This window comes from Orcinus orca, chromosome 15 (assembly GCF_937001465.1).
Source record: "Orcinus orca chromosome 15, mOrcOrc1.1, whole genome shotgun sequence".
In the NCBI taxonomy this organism is placed as follows: Eukaryota; Metazoa; Chordata; class Mammalia; order Artiodactyla; family Delphinidae; genus Orcinus; species Orcinus orca.
The window spans coordinates 24,790,917-24,808,707 of record NC_064573.1 but is presented as its reverse complement, the minus strand read 5'-3'; the positions used below and the strand labels follow the sequence as shown (position 1 = coordinate 24,808,707).

Sequence of the window (17,791 nt, the reverse complement as noted above, 5' to 3'; positions counted from 1 at the left end):
GCTGGGTGCATCCTTTGCCCACTGGCCGCTATTAAAGCTAATTGCCCGTTGGGCTAATTGCCTGTTGGCTCTAACGTTCTAGCACTCCATGAGTGTTAGGACCCCGAGATTTGGCAGGTGGAGGGAAGGGGAAGGTGACTCTGGGTGAGGGACACGGTGTGAGCAAAAGCACAGAGGCAGTAGAAGCATCATGTGTTAGTGGTTTATTGCCATGTAACAAATAACTACAAATGGAGTGGCTTTAAACGATGCCCGTTTATCGTCTCACAGTTCTGAAAGTCAGAAGTCCTGCTCGGTATAGGAGGAGGCTGAAATCAAGGTGTCGGCTGGGCTGAGTTCTGGTCCGGAGGCTCTGGGGGACGAAACCTGACCCCAAGCTCATTGGTTGTTGGAGAACTTACTTCCTGCAGTTGTAGGACGGAAGCACCTTTCCCTTGTGGGTCGTTGACCAGGCATTGCTCTCAACCTCTAGAGGCCGCCCAGGATCCTTGCCCGCACCCCTCCTTCTTCAGGCCAGCAACGCTGTCTCTACCTCCAGCCCCGGATTTAGGGGGCTCGTGTGATTGGATCAGGCCCCCCTGAATACTCTTCCTCTCTTCAAGTCTGCTGATTTGGAGTTTAATTATATTTGCAAAATCCCTTCCCAGGAGTTCTTAGGTTAATGTTTGATTGAGTAGCTGGGGGAAAGGTATACACTCAGGACCCTCTTAGGAGGTCTACCTGCCTGCCACACACGGCTTGTACCTGGGACAAGGAGCAGAGTGGCCAGGGGGCCGGAGGGAAGCACAGGCAGCCATTGGAGCAGGTGGATGTTGGTGGTGGGAGGGATGTAAGGCCACTGTAGGCCTTGAATGGCAGGTGCAGGAAGGGGCGTTGGACATCCCCACCCCCACCCCCTCCTGTGGCCCTGCACCACTAGGCATGCTTATTTCAATCTGAGCGAACTACCTGCACACTCACTGCCACCCAGGCCTCCGCACCTGGGTTCCCTCACCCAACCCTGAAACCTCAGACTCCTCCCTCTGGGGCAGGTGGACAAATCCATGAGCCCTAAGGCCACTGAGCTCAGGAGCCCAGCGCACACCCGCTACAGCTGGCCTGGGGTCCAAGGGAGGCTGGGTCTCATGCAGCAGCCGAAAGCCAAAACCCGAGTCGGGAGACCAGCTGGAGAATGTGTGTCTCCCCAGGGAGTTCTTCCTCCCCATGGTCCGCACAGACTCCCGGGAGCCTGGCGAGGGTGGGAGGGAGTCAGCATTCAGTCTCAGCAGCATTTCCGGAACCCAGCAGGACATTCCTTGTGCTGTTTTGGTTTCATTACCGTTAAACACGCAACAAGCCCTTAATTATCGGTGAATAACTGTGTCCTAAAAAACTCTCAGTAATCCAAGGTTTTGAAATGCAGGTGTTCCTTTGAAAATACTGGGATGTTGCCTTTATTATCCACAGTACTGTTCTAGGTGCCAGCAGCCCTTTGTGGTCTCAGAGCCCCGTGCATACGTTACTTGGGTCTTTGTGTATCTAATGGTGCTGGTTGGGTAGAAGACTGTTCTGCTAGTTCTGGTGGTGAAGCCATGTGCAGCCTCTGCTTCCTCTGCTGAACAGGCTTCCCTGTGGAGAGCACTGATTTCCAGACCATGGAAGGGACACCAGACAAGCTTTGAAGCCCTTTCCCATCAGGCCTAGAGCCTGTCCAGAGGAAGGGGGAGGGTCCCTGGTGGGAAGGGACCTAGTGGTGAGAATGGTTCTAGCCTTCCCAACTTCCAGGTGGATCGGGAGGGAGCTTTGGGAGCAAGCGTGGACAGTGGAGGTGTCCCTGCAGGCCTGGGCCCCCGCAGCGGCTGGGTTGACCTGGTCTAGTTGGGGAGGGACAGCAGTTCTATTGGTGGACTTTAACAGCTATCCCTGGAATGATGGTCACATTATGCCAGGCCCCCCAGGGAGAGGGCCTGAGGGCTGAAGAGGGAGTCATTCTCCTACAGAGGACCATGGCTGGGCCACACCCTCCCAGGCCACCCACCTTGCCTTTCAACGTCGTATCATTAAAAGCCAGTCACGTCCTTACAGACTGAGTGTAGCGTCCTTACAGACTGAGTGTAGCGCGTGTCCCAGTAGATGCAGCATTAGCAGGGCTGCAAGATCACATGAAGGCCTACAGTCTTCACCTAATTTAGGGATAGCCTGGCGTCCAAAGAGAAAATGTCTCTTCAGAAGGAGGTATTTCTTAGAGGCCCAGGCCCCTTAGAGGGTTTGTGTCTGTGGACCCCTGTACATCTCAATGCTGGGGTCAGAGACATAGAAGCCTGTGTTCTGTTTTATTCTGCTTTGTGGTGGATTTTGTTAACTCCAAGTTGGGAAGTAGGGTTGAACTTGTAGACTGGGTCCATATTCCGCTTTTTCCTGGGTGGTAAGGTCCGGGTATGGACTAACGCTCAACATCGCATGAGTTACTGTGTTGGCCAATTAGGCAAATTACCTGCCTTCTCTGGGACCGAGTCTCCTTCCCCACGCAGGAGGGATCACAGCATCCTCTTCACACTAAAGGCGAGCTGGCAGCCCACTGACTTCTCAGGATGTTGGGAGACCAAGACAGCAGGCTGGATGAGGGACTGCTTCCGGGCGGGGGAGGATTTCTCAAGTGGGGTCATCATCTCTGCCTCCAACTGTGTCTCACAGAGCCCATCTGTTCTCTGTATCCGCAGCCCAGGCCCCTGAGCGGGAGGGATGGAGAACTCCTCAGCAGCGTCGGCCTCCTCCGAGGCCGGGAGCAGCCGCTCCCAGGAGATCGAGGAGCTTGAGCGGTTCATCGACAGCTACGTGCTTGAGTACCAGGTGCAGGGGCTGCTGGCCGACAAGACGGAGGGGGACGGCGAGAGTGAGAAGACGCAGTCCCACATCTCCCAGGTGAGCACTGCCCGGGAGGGGGCAGGGCCTGGGCAGGTACGGGGCCTCGGAAGCTCAAAGTGGGGTAATAAGGGTAAGGGACCCTAATTCCAGGCAGCATCTGATCGCCTGGCCCTAGGTTGCCAAGGTGTGGATGGCCGCACCCAGCAGAGCGTGGGATCCAGGCAGGAAGCCCCTGGCTGTGTGCTCCCAGCCCCTCTGAACCACCTCTACCCGGTCCTACCCCACTGGGTGGCTGCGGCCCAGCCAGACTCACAGTTCATGGAACACATGGGTTTACTGAGCCCCTGCTGTGTGCCAGGCGCCGCTCCCTGTCCTTCACAAGCTCATGTTCTAAAAGAGATGTGGCGACTGTAGCTTATCCAAAGGGCACATAAGCAAAAGTCTATCACTTGTGAATATTTCCTCTGATGTCGAATACAGGCAGTTGTTGGCGCCAAAGAATCGAGTCTCTCAGACAGTCCCCCAGGGCCCTGTGTGCCAGACCTCGTGACACACGTGAAGCCTTCAGACCAGACTCCCAGGTTGGCCTCCCTGCTCCCGGTCAGTCTGTGGCAGCCCTGATCCTGGGTAGAAGGCGAACTCGGCTGAAAGACTGTGGGTCGAGATTTGGAAGTTTTGAGTCGTCTTGAGTAGAATGTGAACCATTAAGGGAAGTGACCATGTCACATGCATCTTTGCTGAACATGTTAAATTCGCAGTAGATGTTTGTTCAAGAGTTGGTTCCAACTACTAGCTGCCTGTGTGACCTCAGGCAAACCCCTCAACTTCTCTGAGGCTTGGCTTTCTTACCTGGTGAGTGGGGATGATCCCGCTGCTTCAGGAATGTTGGAAGGTCAAAGGTGATAAGAGGTTCCGAAACTACAGAGGGGCAGAGTGTTGTCTGCACCCAGAGACTCGGGGCGGGGGGGGTCTCTTCTGCTCAGGGTCTGGGGCCCAGTGTCCACCCCTTGTACTTGTCCCCCTCACGCCTGGGGCTCCTCTGTCAAGTAGAGAAGTTGACATGGGTGCCCTGCTTTGGAGAAAAGCCAAGTGCAACTGGCTGGCTCACTCTATGGGTGGGCAGAAGATCCAGACCCTCCAGCTTTTTAGAAAGCCAGAATGAACCTGTGGCTTTCCTGGAACTCAGGACCAGGAGTGGACCTGGGAAATTGTGAAGCCTTGCTGGTCCACAACTTATCCCCATTGGAGGGTAGGGAAGGCAAGATCTGCCCTGAGAGAAATCGATGCTTTCCTTGGCGTCCTTGAAGTTCTACAATCACAGGTAGTGTGAGCCTGTAATCTGTTCAGTATTCATTCTACAAGTGTGTACTGAGCACCTGCTCTGTGTCTAGCACTGTCCTAGGACTGGGTACCTGGCAGTGAGTGAAACAGATGAAAAGCTCAGCCCTCGTGGAACTTATCCCAGTGGTGGATGGCAACTGCTGTGGGGAAAAATAAATCAGGAAAATGGAGTGGGGAGTGATGAAGGTCAGGAGGGGTCTGCAATTTTAAATGGGATGTCAAGGAAGATGTCACCGTAGGAGGTGGAGAGGTGAACTTGCAGATGTCTGGGGAAGGGGCAGTCCAGGCAGAGGGGACAGCACGTGCAAAGGCCAGAGCTGGCAGAGTTATTCCAGGGGCAGCAAGGAGGCCGGTGTGGCTGGAGCAGAGGGAGAAAGAGGGAGAGCAGAGGAGATGCTTCAACGAGGCAGAGGGGTCGGTAGACCAGATGTACAAGGGCTGAGTCCTGGGGTCTGCCTACATTTAGAAAGCAGGGATGTGAGGGGGACCAGCAAAAGAGACCAAGAGGGGTTGGCAGTGAGGCAGGAGGAAATCCAGGTGAGAGTTGGGTGCTGGAAGCCCTGGGGAGGATGTGTTTCGAGGGGGGGGGCGCGGGCTGACTGCTGCTGCAGGGCATTTGGGAGGAGGAGTGAGAAAAACCCAAAGGAGCCACTGGGGCCATTGGTGACCCTGATGGGAGGGGTGACGGTCCAGTGGTGGGGGTGAAGGTCAAGGAGATGGGTTTGAGATGGGAGGATAATACAGTGCAGGTCCTCCCTGTATTACAGGAGTTTCGCTGTAAAGGGGAGAGGCGCGTGGTTCTGGGGGAAGCGAGGTCACCACGGGAGCATTAACAATGAGCTGTGCGTTGATGGGAACGGTCCAAGGCAGAGGGGCCGCTTCCTGGAGCAATGGCCTTGAACAGGTGAGAGGGCTTGGCCTCGGCTTGGGCCCTGTGGATGGGTGCGTGGGCCTAGCCTGACGTGTGCTGCCTGCCTCCCCCACTGAGTGGACTCTGGTGGCCTCCAGCAGGGCATCCCTCAAAATTTCCTTCAGGTGAAATGGACTCTTGCAGGACAAGGGTCCCAGGAAGCTGTGCAGCTTCACCCCAGAGGAATGCTTTGTGAGTGATAGGACTTCTGTTCCCAGAGCAGCCATCGGGGAGAATTTTGGAAGGAGGGGCCCTCGCAGCGCCTCTGAGCCCCCTGTGGGGACAGCTGAGCTTTCAGGATGTAGGGCAGATGGAGCAGTACCCTCAGTCTGGGCCCTGCACTCCCGGCTTCTGCTCCTGGGATTGGTTGGACCTAACCACGCTTGGATGTCCACATCTGGGTGGCCTGTTAAACAGATGTTGGCTTGGGGCAGAGTGTGGAAAACATTTGTACCATCTAGATCCATTCCTTAAACTTTCTGCATTCCCTGAGGTTCCCTGGGAGAATGCGAACACCTGGCAGGGTCCCAGGACCCGCCTGTGTGCAGGTGGCCGAGGGGGACATGTTTCAGTCCTGCTCCCACCAACTACCCTCCCCAACCCAAATACAGCTGGGGTCCAGACTCCAGGGGAGGGGGCAGCTGTGGCAACTCTAAGCAAGGCCAGGGTTAGATGTGTTATTATAACACACTTCTTTAAAAAATACAATCTCTATTGACACAGCTTTACAGGAAATCTTTGCTAAAGCACTTTTGCTTGTTTTTATTTAATCTGATGACTATTTTAAATAGAAGCCAAAGACAAAAACAAAAATAAAAAACCTCAGAGAATGTCCTGGGCTGCCTGTCTGTGGTGGTGTTTTGATGTTTCTGGGAGAGAAAATTGTTAAGAATCTTGGAAACCTTGAGAAAACTTGAGGGAGTGGAGAAGAATGTTGCTTTTCAGTGGGTGAGGTCATTTTTTAGGATCTGAGAGATGACAGTTGACACTCAGGAAGAAAATACCTCACGATGCTTGTGAAGTTGTGTTCTCCCCCACCCCTCCCCCATCAATAACTAGAAAGAAAAATGGATGGATGGATGGACGGATGGATGGATGATGGATGGATGGATGGATGGGAGAGAGAGAGAAGAAACAGAGAGAGACAGAAAAGTGTCCTTTTTTTCCTACAAGAGTAACCAAGAGAATGTATGTTCTAAGTTTCCCAACATGTTTGGGTACCAGTTTAAAATTACACCCTCACCCACACCCACACATTTCAAAAGTGCCTGTCCTCCAGTGGATTCCAAGTCCCCAGAGGCACATCCTGAGAGCTGTCCTCACTCTATCCTTGGGAGGAGGGGGATTATAGCCCTATTCTGCAGGAGAAAAGACTGAGACACAGAGCTGGAAAATGGCCAAACCCCACTGCTTGGTGGTGGCTGAGCTGAGCCCTGGTGCCCACCCCTTCCCCACCTGCTTTTGGTTCCATGCTCGGTACAGGCTGTGACTAACAGGCTGTTGGGAAGTTAGTCTATTTTTCCCCCTGTGGAATGAGAGTTAGGATTCCAGATCTCATTGGCCGTTAACCTTTTGTGGAAGAGACGGGGACGTTATGTGTGGGGTAGTTTGGCACTTCTGATGTTAGCGGATGGTTTGTGGGTCATCCACGCAGTGTTCACAACTCCGGCTGCATGTTGGAATTGCTCTGGAGCTCGGACAGAGCCCACCCTAGAGTTGAGTGGAAGGGGGAGGGGCCTGGGCATTGGCCTCTCATCCACCCCCACGTGACTCTGATGTCCTGCTCAGGTTGACGACCACAGCCACAGGTGGACTTGTCTGACTGCCTTCCTACCCCTCCATGTCCAGCTGCCTTCCCTTGGAAGGATAGAACGTAGGGCCATTGTAAAGAGTGGATACATTTAATGAAAGCATGTTTTACACTGAATGCTCGTTTGCAAGTCAAATGAAGAGCCAGTGAGGGTGAAGAGAACTTCCTGTAGTTCTTTTTGATGCTCTCAGGCACTTGGAAGTCCTGGGTTTTGTCTCATGCACAGAGACCTTACAAGAGAGATGCGACCATGCGTATATGTAGGATGCGACCATGCATATATGTAGGATGGATTCAGATCGGCACGATGTCGCTTTCTCACAACGTTTTTCCTTCTCTTTCTTTTTACATTTTTCTTTACATTCTGCCTTCCCTGTTCACTGTTCCCTCATCCCTCTTTTATCCCATTCCCTCACTTTCTCCTGTCCTTTGAATCCTTTTTCCCTGTCCTCTTTGCTCATAGGAGGAAACGATCAATGGTGGACCGCCTATGAAAGGCTTAACAGAAGTGAGTTTAAGGGGACCTGTGGGGTGTGAATGTGGGGACTCATTCTTCTCCTTATTTAAAAAAAAATTATTTTTAATGACACAAGTACTGTATGCATATATTCTCATGGTACATAAGAATTCAAATGCTGATTAGTTACGTCCTCATTCCACTGTCTTACCCTACCTCCCACTGGAATGATGAGTTAACTTCCTCACCTTTTCAGTGCTTTTACGTGTGTGTTTGTGTGTGTATGTGTGTGTGTGTGTGTGTATGTAAAATACGACTTACAGAAATATATTATTTCACAATCATATATCGTGGCTGGTGAATACGTTGTTCAGTAACTCACCTTTTCCCCATAGCTGTATGCCCTGGGGACTCCTCCAGGCTTGTACATCTGCTGTGTTCTGTTTAATGGCTGCACAGTTGCCCATAGTATGGACGTCCCATTGTTCAACCATTTACCTATTACTAGGCATTTGGATTATTTCCAGATTTTCCCCTGGAAATACAAGTTATTTCAGTGAATACTTCTGAACATGCCTCATCCTGCACATATAAAACTGTTTCTTTAGGTGGACGCTGAGAAGTAGAATCAATTTTAATAGCTGTTGCCCAATTGCTCTCCAAACGCCTGTTGCATTGTTCACAGGACCGCCAGTGTATTGGGACAAATGGTCTTTTGTCCCTTTAATTTGCATTTCCTCAGTTTTTAGTGGGCTTGAGCCCTCTTTAATCTGATTACCAGCCATTTTCTAAATAGGTTAAATTTTTATTTTACTTTTAAAGCAACAATTGGAAAAACAGAGACAATCAGAGAACAGAGAAAGAAGCCCACCGTAATTTTGTTTTTTAAAGGAAGAATTTTTCTTTTTTTAATGTTTTTAGCTCTTTATTTATTTTTTAAATTTTATTTATTTATTTAATTTATTTTTGGCTGCGTTGGGTCTTCGTTGCTGTGCACGGGCCTTCTCTCTAGTTGCGGCGAGCGGGGGCTACTCTTCGTTGTGGTGCGTGGGCTTCTCACTGCGGTGGCTTCTCTCCTCGCGGAGCACAGGCTCTAGGTGTACAGGCTCAGTAGTTGTGGCGCGTGGGCTCTAGAGCACAGGCTCAGCAGTTGTGATGTATGGGCTTAGTTGCTCCACGGCATGTGGGATCTTCCCAGATCAGGGCTCAAACCCATGGCCCCTGCATTGGGAGGTGGATTCTTAACCGCTGCACCACCAGGGAAGTCCCCACCATAATTTTATGATAAAAACTAGTGTAATTTTTGTGTATTATTTTTTCTTAATACACCTTTCAAGAGTTGAACTTCTAGCATACATGTCACTTTTAGCTTGCTCGTTTATTTAGCATGGTTTCCTACACATTATTTGGTGGTTTTTGCATAAAGTATAATTGTTTAAACCTGCCAGTTACTGTTGGCTAAATAGTGAAATATAATTATAGCTAAGAATGGTTAATTCAGGCCCCATTCTAGGCTCTGGGATAAAGTCATGAACAGAATGGACCATAATCCCTGTCCTCCTAGCTCTTACTTTCAGTTGGAGAAAGGTGATAGACAAAGAAGAAAATCGATGTTAGAAGGTGATACACATGAAGGAGGCAAGAAGGGGCGGGGTGCTGGGCTGTCTGAAAGGTTTACTGAAGACTTTTGAGCAAAGATTTGAAGAAGGTGAGAGTTGAGGTCGCTTAGGAACCAGCCTTCCAAGCAGAGGGGATGTTGAGAGCACAGCTCTGCTGTGGGAGTGTACCCCACTTTGAGGAGCAGCTTTGGGGCCAGTCTGGTGGGGAGCAAAGAGCCAGGTCTGCGGGGCCTCATCGGTGAGACGCCGGGAGGTTTTGAGCAGAGGAGGGACATGGTATCACTGGTTAAATTGGACCACTCTGGGTGCTGTGTGGAGAATAGGCTATAGCAAGGGGCGGGGTGGAAAGGAAGCAGGGGGACCAGGAAGTCCTTTGTTGGTCAGGGTCAGAGGTGATGGTGAATTGGAGCTGTGTGGCACCGTGGAGGTGGTGAGAAGTGGTCAGATTCTCATACTTTAAGGCACAGATAACATGATTTTCTAATGAATGACCTTGACAGTAGCCTGAGCCTATAGAAGGACAGACTTTCCAGAAATGAGATGGAAGACCCTGGAAGAGCAGCAGTGGGGGAGCAAAGGTCAAGAGTTCGGGTTTTGGATGTGAAAGGTTTAAGGTAGTATTGGATGTCTTAGCAGAGAGGTTGGTCAAGCAGTTAGATGCACAAAGTGGCATTCAGAAGAGGGGAATGACCTGGAGAGTCACACTTGTAAACAGTAGCATGTGGGTGGCATTTTAAGCCCAAGGAATGAGGGAGCTTAGACAAGAGGGTCAAAGATTGAGCTCTAAGAAGTTGGGGCCAGGACTTCCCTGGTGGCGCAGTGGTTGAGAGTCCGCCTGCTGATGCAGGGGACGCGGGTTCGTGCCCCCGTCCGGGAGGATCCCACATGCCGTGGAGCAGCTGGGCCCATGAGCCATGGCCTCTGAGCCTGCGCGTCTGGAGCCTGTGCTCCGCAACGGGAGAGGCCACAACAGTGAGAGGCCCGCGTACCACAAAAAAAAAAAAAAAAAAGGAAGTTGGGGCCATGAGGAGGAGCTACCAAAGGACACGGAGGGGTGTCTGTGTAACTTATTTACTCTACGTCACAATGCTGTGAAGAAGATGCTGTTACTGTTGCCAGCAAACATGGGAGGAAACAGAGGCACAGAGAGGTTGAATGTGCTGCCTAAGGTCACACAGGGCGTATGTGGTCAGTGTGAGGTTTGAACCAGCTGATCTTGCTCCAGGTGCCATACGCTTAACCTCTGCTCTGGCAGCTTCTGTCATTATCACAGCTTGGGGGAGGTAGTCTGAGGGAGGAAGAGACTTTCCCAAGGGACAGCGTAAGAGGTAGAGCAGGAATATGAACTCACGTTCGCTGCGTCGAGAGCTCAGGCTCCTGACCGCTGCGTTAAGCTGCCTCCACAGCAGGGAAGGTGTGTGGGTTTCTTGTTAGTTAGTTAGTTTGTCTTAAGATCGGAGCAAGAAGCCTTTCTCTCTCTCTCAAATCTCAGCCTTTGGGCAGCATCCCCTCCCCGTCACACACAAGGTTTTCCTGGAGTATCACTGTGGAGGAGAGTGTGAGCTGCCAGCCCGTCTCTGCTCCCACCTCCTCTGTTCCCCCTCTCCTGGTCAGTAAGCCCTTGTGCCAGCCCAGAGGAAGCAGTCGAACAAGCTCCTGACTTTGAGAAGCTCCCATCTGTAGGCTGTCCCCATCTCCTCTCAGGCCCTTCGCCGGGAAAAGAGGACGTTGGGTGAGAGCAGTGGTTCCCACTAGACCTTCGAATCGCCCCCCTGGGGGGTCCTGGCACCCCCTTGATTAAGAAGCTGTGGATAAGATGGCTTTTTAAATAATTTTTCACTTTGAAATAATTTCAGATGTACATAAAAATTATAATAATAGGACAAAGGATTCCTGCATATCCTTCACCCAGATTCTCCAGTGTTAATATTTTACCACATTTATATTTTTTCTCTCATCTCTCAATAGATAGATAGATAGATCAATTGATCAATAGATTCTGTATAGAGAGAGATTTCCCCTTTATCTCTAAACACTTCACTGTGCGTTTCCTAAGAACAAGGACATTCTCTCTCTTTTTTTTAAATGGTTTTTTATTTATTTATTTATTATTTATTTTTAACATCTTTATTGGAATAGAATTGCTTTACAATGGTGTGTTAGTTTCTGCTTTATAACAAAGTGAATCTGTTATCGACAGATGAATGGATAAAGAAGATGTGGCACACATACACAATGGAATATTACTCCCCCATAAAAAGAACATTCTCTTATAATTACAGTATAGGAAATAAACATTGATACAGTACAATTATTTAATCTATAGACCTTTTATTTCACCAGTTTTCTCAATAATATCCTTTATAGCAAAAGTTAAAAAAAAATTCTAGGTTCCTCAAAAAATTAAACATAGAATTACTGTATGATCCAGCAATTCTACTTCCGGGTATACACCCAAAGGAACTGAAAGCAAGGGCGTGACCTGATACCTGTACAGCATGTTCATAGCAACATTATTCACAATAGCCAAAAGGTGGAAGCAACCCCAATGTCCATCAGTGGATGACTGGATGGACAAAATGTGGTCCATACATAGAGGAATATTACTGGGGCTTAAAATGAAGGAAATCCTGTCACGTGCTACAACATGGATGAACCTTGAGGACTTTATGCCAAGAGAAATAGACCAGACACAAAGGACAAGTACTGTATGATCTCACTTCTATGAGGCATGTCGAAGAGTCAAATTCATAGAGAATGAAAGCAGAATGGTTGGTATCAGGGGCTTGGAGGAGGGGGGATGGGGAGTTAGTGTTTGAGGGGGACAGTTTCAGTTTGGGATGAAAAAGTGCTGGGGACGGATGGAGCTGGAGTGCTGGATGGTGGCGGTGGTTGTACAGCAGTGTGAATGTACTTCATGACACTGAACTGTACACTTAAAAATATTTAAAATGGTCAATTATGTATATTTTACTACAATAAAAAATTTCTGGTTCAACATCTAACGCAAGACTATACGTCACATTGAATTTCCAACATTTTGACTGGCTCTTTGAATTAATACCTATTTATCCCCTTTACTCATTCTGCTACTTTTTGGCTGTGTGACCCTGGCTCAGTTACTTAACCATGCTATGCCTCAAATTCCATATTTGCAAAGTGGGGGTAATACATGGGCCTTGGGATCTATGTGGAGTAAATGTTAATGTAAGTAGCAGGCTTAGAATAGTGCCTGGATTAAATGAAATCTTTATATTTTATGGGGATGAGTCCTTTGTTACACATGTTGCAAGTGGCCTCTTACTTGTCTTTAATTGTGTTTGTGATTTCTTTTGTCACACAAAATTTTAGACTTTGATGGAGTTTAAAACTTGTATCTTGGATTTTAACCAGCTTGGAATGTGTTGTCCATGGTACTGGGAGGCAGATTCTAGGGTCTTTTTTTCCTCGCTGGCTCGCTGGTTGTCTCAGTCCCTGTGTTTATTGATGGTCTCTCCTTTCCCCTGATGTGAAACTCTGTCCTTATCACATACTAAGTTCCCATTTGTACATCTGTTTGTTTATGGGTTTGGTTGTATCAGTTGATCTCTTCCTCTCCTCTTGTGCTGATTCAGCCTGACGGTGTGGCTCTGGCCTTGACACACTTTGATGTCTGGAATGACGAGCCCCAGGGACTTCAGACACCACCCGAGGGAGCAGTTTATCCTTAGCACTTTCAGCCTCCCCCAGCCTGGGGCTTTTCCCTTTTCACTCATCCTCCCTCAGCTTTCAGTGACTTCCTCTGTCCTCCATCAAGTCTGCTCCAAAAATACTGTCCATCCTGGAGTGCAAATGACTGATAATAAGATTTTAATTCTTTTAGCATGAAGTATTTAAAGTGTACCGATAGAAGCAGAGAATAATAGAATAAGCATCTGTTTTGAGTACAGACTAAACATCTGTACTCCCGTTTATTAAACCTTAACCCTGTGCCCTCTTTGTTTCATCTTTTTAAATTAAGAAATAAATTATAGCAGTTATGGTGAAGGCCCAAAACCACTCTTGTGAATTCCATGTTCGTTGTTCCCATACATACAGATTTCCCACTTTTCCTGCCTCTTTGTGTTCAACGACCTTTTCAGGAGGGGCCGCCTTACCCCCCAGAGAACTTGCTCCCAGCTGTAAACCCTTCACCTCAAAGGAGAAATGCCCTGGCTGAACCAGGCGTAGGGGCAGGGCCGAGGAGAGTGTTCCCCAAGGGGGCCCTTCTCTTGTTCTGGAATCATCTCATACAGATAAGGACGGTTCCCGGAAGGTCTGTGTCTGGAGACTTTTCTAGGCGGCGGCTCAGAAAAGGCAAAGGGGAGGGAGGTAGTGGTGGCTGCAGCCTAAGAAGAAAGAAGAGCGTGGGCAGCAGAATCCCAGCAGCGGGGAGGAGCTTTGAACGGGGAAGGGAGCGCTCCCAGGGGCTTGTAGGGTCAGGCAGCAGCAGAGAGCGGATGTGGCTGGGGGGTTGGATGCCACACGGGCCCAGTGGTACAACTTCCTGGGAGAGCTGCGGTGACTCACATTTAATTCCTCCCCGGAGGTCAGGAAAGCAGGACCCAGCTGGACCACACTCCCTCCCCCAAAAGCTTTCCCTGCGGGCCATGGCTGGGTCTGTGGGGAGGGTTTCTGTGGACTTTGCTATCTTGCTAGCTTTCCTAAACACATCAGCCCTCTGCTCACTGCTTAACTGTATGATGCTCTCAGAGCCACTTCTTCATTTCTGTCTCTGCCTGCTCTCCCAGTGGAAACCTGGATGTTGGACTCTAGCTTCCCAACCAGTGGGTTCCCCACACCCACACTCCAGGCCAGTTCAGCCTGTTCTAGCACAGCTCTGATGACGCCCTCTCCTAACAGAAGCCTTCGGACTCTTTCCACCCAGGAAGAGTCTCTGACCGCTTAGCGGGAGAGTCCTGCTTGCTGCCCTCTGCCCCTGAGCTGGCCAGTGTTCCCCTGCCATGTCCACACTTGGGCTCACTCTTCTCCAGGGATCCGGGATCCACTGCTTTCCTTCCCTAGGGAATCCCTCCGAGAGCACACTGTCCCTTCTCAGCCTCGCCCTCCCCCTCCCCCTCCCCGCGTTACTGTTACTGCACATCTCACCTCCGCTGTGAAGGGAGCGCCGGTGGCAGGTCCCACACCAAAGGCGCTCAGGAAGGTTGGCCAGCGTAAAGTTAAGGATGACCTTTGACAAAGCAGAGCAGTCTCATCGGAGCGTGGAATCGCTCTGGGAAAGCCTAGCCAGGGGGCTGAGGTGGCACGTGGCTGTGCGCAAAGCCTCGGTTGCCCCTCTGTGCCCGCCTGTCAGGAGCAGCCAGCGTGGCACCCCATCCCCGCCCTGCCAGGGACCACGCGGGGACCACGCTGACGCCAGGAGGAGGTGTGCCCACCCTCGAGTCACCTCTGTGCGAGACGTCAAGTCAGCAGTATGCAGCTGGGGTTGAAGTGTTTGGGATGCCCCACTGGAGGAAGCGTTCTCTGCAAGGCTGTCCTGGGATGGGAGAAGTGCAGGATCTAGTTCTCTCCGGGCCGGTAGTCACTGCGTGCCTTGACCATCCTCCCCACTGTCAGCCAGCCTCCAACCAGGAAAGGAGAAGCCACTCAAGTATAGAAAGCAGTAAAGCAGAGGGATTGTTTTTACAGTAGTTCAAATAGTTTACAAATATATATATATAAACACATATATACATATGTGGATTACTTTTTTTTTTTTGGCTGTGCCACACGGTGTATAAAATCTTAGTTCCCTGACCAGGGATCCAACCCGTACCCCCTTCAGTGGAAGCACGGGGTCTTAACCACTGGACCACCAGGGAAGTCCCTGGATTGCTTTTTATTTTGAAGTTACTTTTGACTCATAGCAGAGGTGCAAAAATAGTACAGGGTGTTCCCATGTACCTGTCCCCTAATATGAATATCTTACATAACCGTAGTACAATGATCAGAACTAAGAAATTAACATTGGTACAATGAGACTTTATTTGAATATCACCAGTTTATCTACTAATGTCCTTTTTCTGTTCCAAGATTCAAATTTGCATCTAATTGTCATGCTTTCTTATTCTCCTCCAACCTGTGACACTCCCGTGGTCTTTTCTTATCCCTACAAACTTGACACTTTTGAAGAGTATTGGTCATTTATTTTTTGGAAAGTTCATCAGTTTGGGTTGCCTGATATTCTCTCACGATCATATTTGAGATCGTGCATTTTTGGCAAGAACACCTCAGGAGTGACATGGCCCTTCTCAGGGCATTACGCTGGGAAGTCCACGGTGGTAATATGTTTTATTACAGATAATATTATCCTTGATCACTTGGTTTAAGGTGGTGTCTGATAGATTTCTCATTTTTCCCTTTTCTTCTCCTATAATTTAATAAATATCTTTGCAGAGATGCTTTGAGACTACAAATATCCAGACAGAGGGAATTTAACCCAGGGAGTTGGTTACCCAGATAATAAAAGAGCTGAGAAACTAAACAGCCACAAGGAGCCATTACCACCTCTAGGCCTGAGGCACAAAGGGAGGAGATGGTATTGCCAGAGCCCAGCGTTAGGGGTCGTGCACAGAGGGCCCATCTGGTGAGGCTGGAGCCTTGAAGGAGACCCAGTCGTTGCTGGTAATGCTGCCTGAAGCATAGAGAGATGGGGGAGAAGCACCGCGGCTTCTCTCTCTTCCTGTCTCCCGTTGGCCCAGCCCAGCTGGAACCCAGCTGAGTCTGCAGGGTTCAGCCCCTCTGCAGTACAGAGCCGGGATGGGCAAGAAGTGGCTCTGAGGGCACACTCTCTTGGGACTGGTACCATGCCTTTGCCAGTTCCTTCGAACTGAGCTGTGCTGTCCAATAGGGCCACCACTAGCCACATGTAGCTCTTGAGCCCTTGAAATTGACATGCTTTAAGCAGATTTCAAAACCTTAGTATGGAGAGAAGTATGTAAAATATCTCATTGATCATTTTTATATCAATTACCTATTGAGATAAACATATATTGAGATAAATAAAATGCATTATTAAGTTTAATTTTTCTTTTTTCTTCTTTAAATCTGGCTACTAGATCATTTAAAATTATGTCTGCGGTTCCTGTTCGTTGGCCAGCACTGCTGTAGAGTACACTTGTACCAGCCTGTATCATCGGCATTGTAATAAAATGTCTTTCCTATACAAAGGTCATGCCCTTGACCCACAGTCGGGGGAGGGTGTGTCTAGCCAAGGTTTCACAAATCCGGGACGGTGATGGCTTTGAGCCATCCACACTCACGCACAGTTTTGACCAAGTGTGTCAAACAGAGAGAGACTGGGCTCCTCTGCTTTTTATGAATCATACAGGTGTAGGTCAAGATCAATGTTCACCGTGAGCTGACATGATAATAAAAGCACCACCATATATATAGATAACACATTACCGTGGAAGAGCTGTACTCTTACTACTACTTTATATATAGATTTTGTGTAGCTTACAAAGTCCCTTCATTTCAACCTTGCAGAGTCACCCAGCCTTGCTGTCCCCATTTTATAGATGACAAATGAAGCCTGGGAGATTACATGGATTTCAGTGGCTCTCAAACTTCTGGTGCATCCCTTGGAAAGCTTGTCACAATGGAGAAGACAGGTGCTGCCCTCAGCGAGTGATTCAGTGGGTGGAGATTAGGACCCAGAGACCCCCTACGTGGCAGGGTTTGAGGACCGTTACACTGGTAGTTGTCATATCACACTTCGGGGCACATGAGGCCCCTGAGGTCGGTGGTGGGACTGGGCTTCTGATGGCCAGTCTGGGGCTCTTCCCCGATGCCATGCTCTCCCGTCAGTCCACAGGTCCACCGTACTTTGGGGCTGGGTGTACGGTATGATCCACACACACATGCCTCTCCTCTAGCTCCAGCCTTGACACTGTGGGGGGCTAGTGTGGCTGAAGCATGGTTAGGTGGTCAGACATGGTGCTGGTTTCTCAAAACTCATATTTACCCTCTGTGTTGTCCGGTTGGCTTTGGAAGGTAGCTGCTCTTCATCGCTTCGGTGGGCTTAGGTGGTAGGAAATGAGTTTGCCTTCCCCACACATACGCCAAAGGGCCACCTCCATGTGGCACTGGGAGATGCCAAGTGGGACCTGCTGGTACAGGAAGATTTGTCTTCGAAAACGGCTGAGCAGGATTTCATACTGGCTCTACTGCAGCAGGGCGGGACCGTGCCTGGGGGGCCAGGGCAGAGTGAGGATGAGCCTGTGTGTCCAGCCATCACTGACCACTCCTTTCTCCCCTGCAGTGGACGGCGGACTGCAGTGATCAGCTGGACTGCAGCTACTCCTTCTCCCGAGGGCGAGCCCCCCTGCAGCAGGTAGGGAGCCAGCTCCATGCTCCATCTGGGGGTCATCGAGGTCTTGTCTGTCTGCGTTCCTGGGCTGTTCACCGTGGTGCTCCTGAGAGGTGGTGATGTGGGAGTGCGGGAAATGGGACAGGGGAGGGTGCAGTCTGCCCCCTGGAAAGTTCTCCCTGAATATGCAGCCCACAGTGAAGCCCTCCCTGCCCAGAACACATAGATTCATAAGATTTATTTTTAGTAGCAGCATTATTTATAATAACAAACATCTGTAAACAGCTACTGATCCGTTGAGAGGAGAATAGATAAATGATACGTGATATATCCTTACAATGTACTGTAATACAGCAATAAAGTGAGTGATCTGTGATACATCCTTGCGGTGGAATATCATACAGCAGTAAAATGGGTGAACTGGAGGTTCGCACATCAGCGATGATGATGGGTCCCAGGGTTTTGGTGGGGTGGGGGCGCG

At 49.7% G+C, this 17,791-nt stretch overlaps 1 protein-coding gene across 6 annotated transcripts in view; it reads left to right on the top strand.

Annotated features, from left to right (window-relative positions):
- CTIF (cap binding complex dependent translation initiation factor) overlaps positions 1-17,791 on the top strand; it is a 301,292-nt gene that overhangs the window by 71,194 nt on the left and 212,307 nt on the right. For 5 of the 6 annotated variants that reach the window (XM_033421376.2, XM_012531707.3, XM_004266079.3 and 2 more), the window contains 2 exons: positions 2,700-2,901; positions 17,263-17,334. In XM_033421376.2, coding sequence (XP_033277267.1) covers positions 2,722-2,901; positions 17,263-17,334 — 252 coding nt within the window. In that variant the 5' untranslated portion in view covers positions 2,700-2,721. The remainder of the gene's footprint in view (positions 1-2,699; positions 2,902-17,262; positions 17,335-17,791) is intronic. The other variant, XM_049697879.1, reaches the window with a different exon arrangement.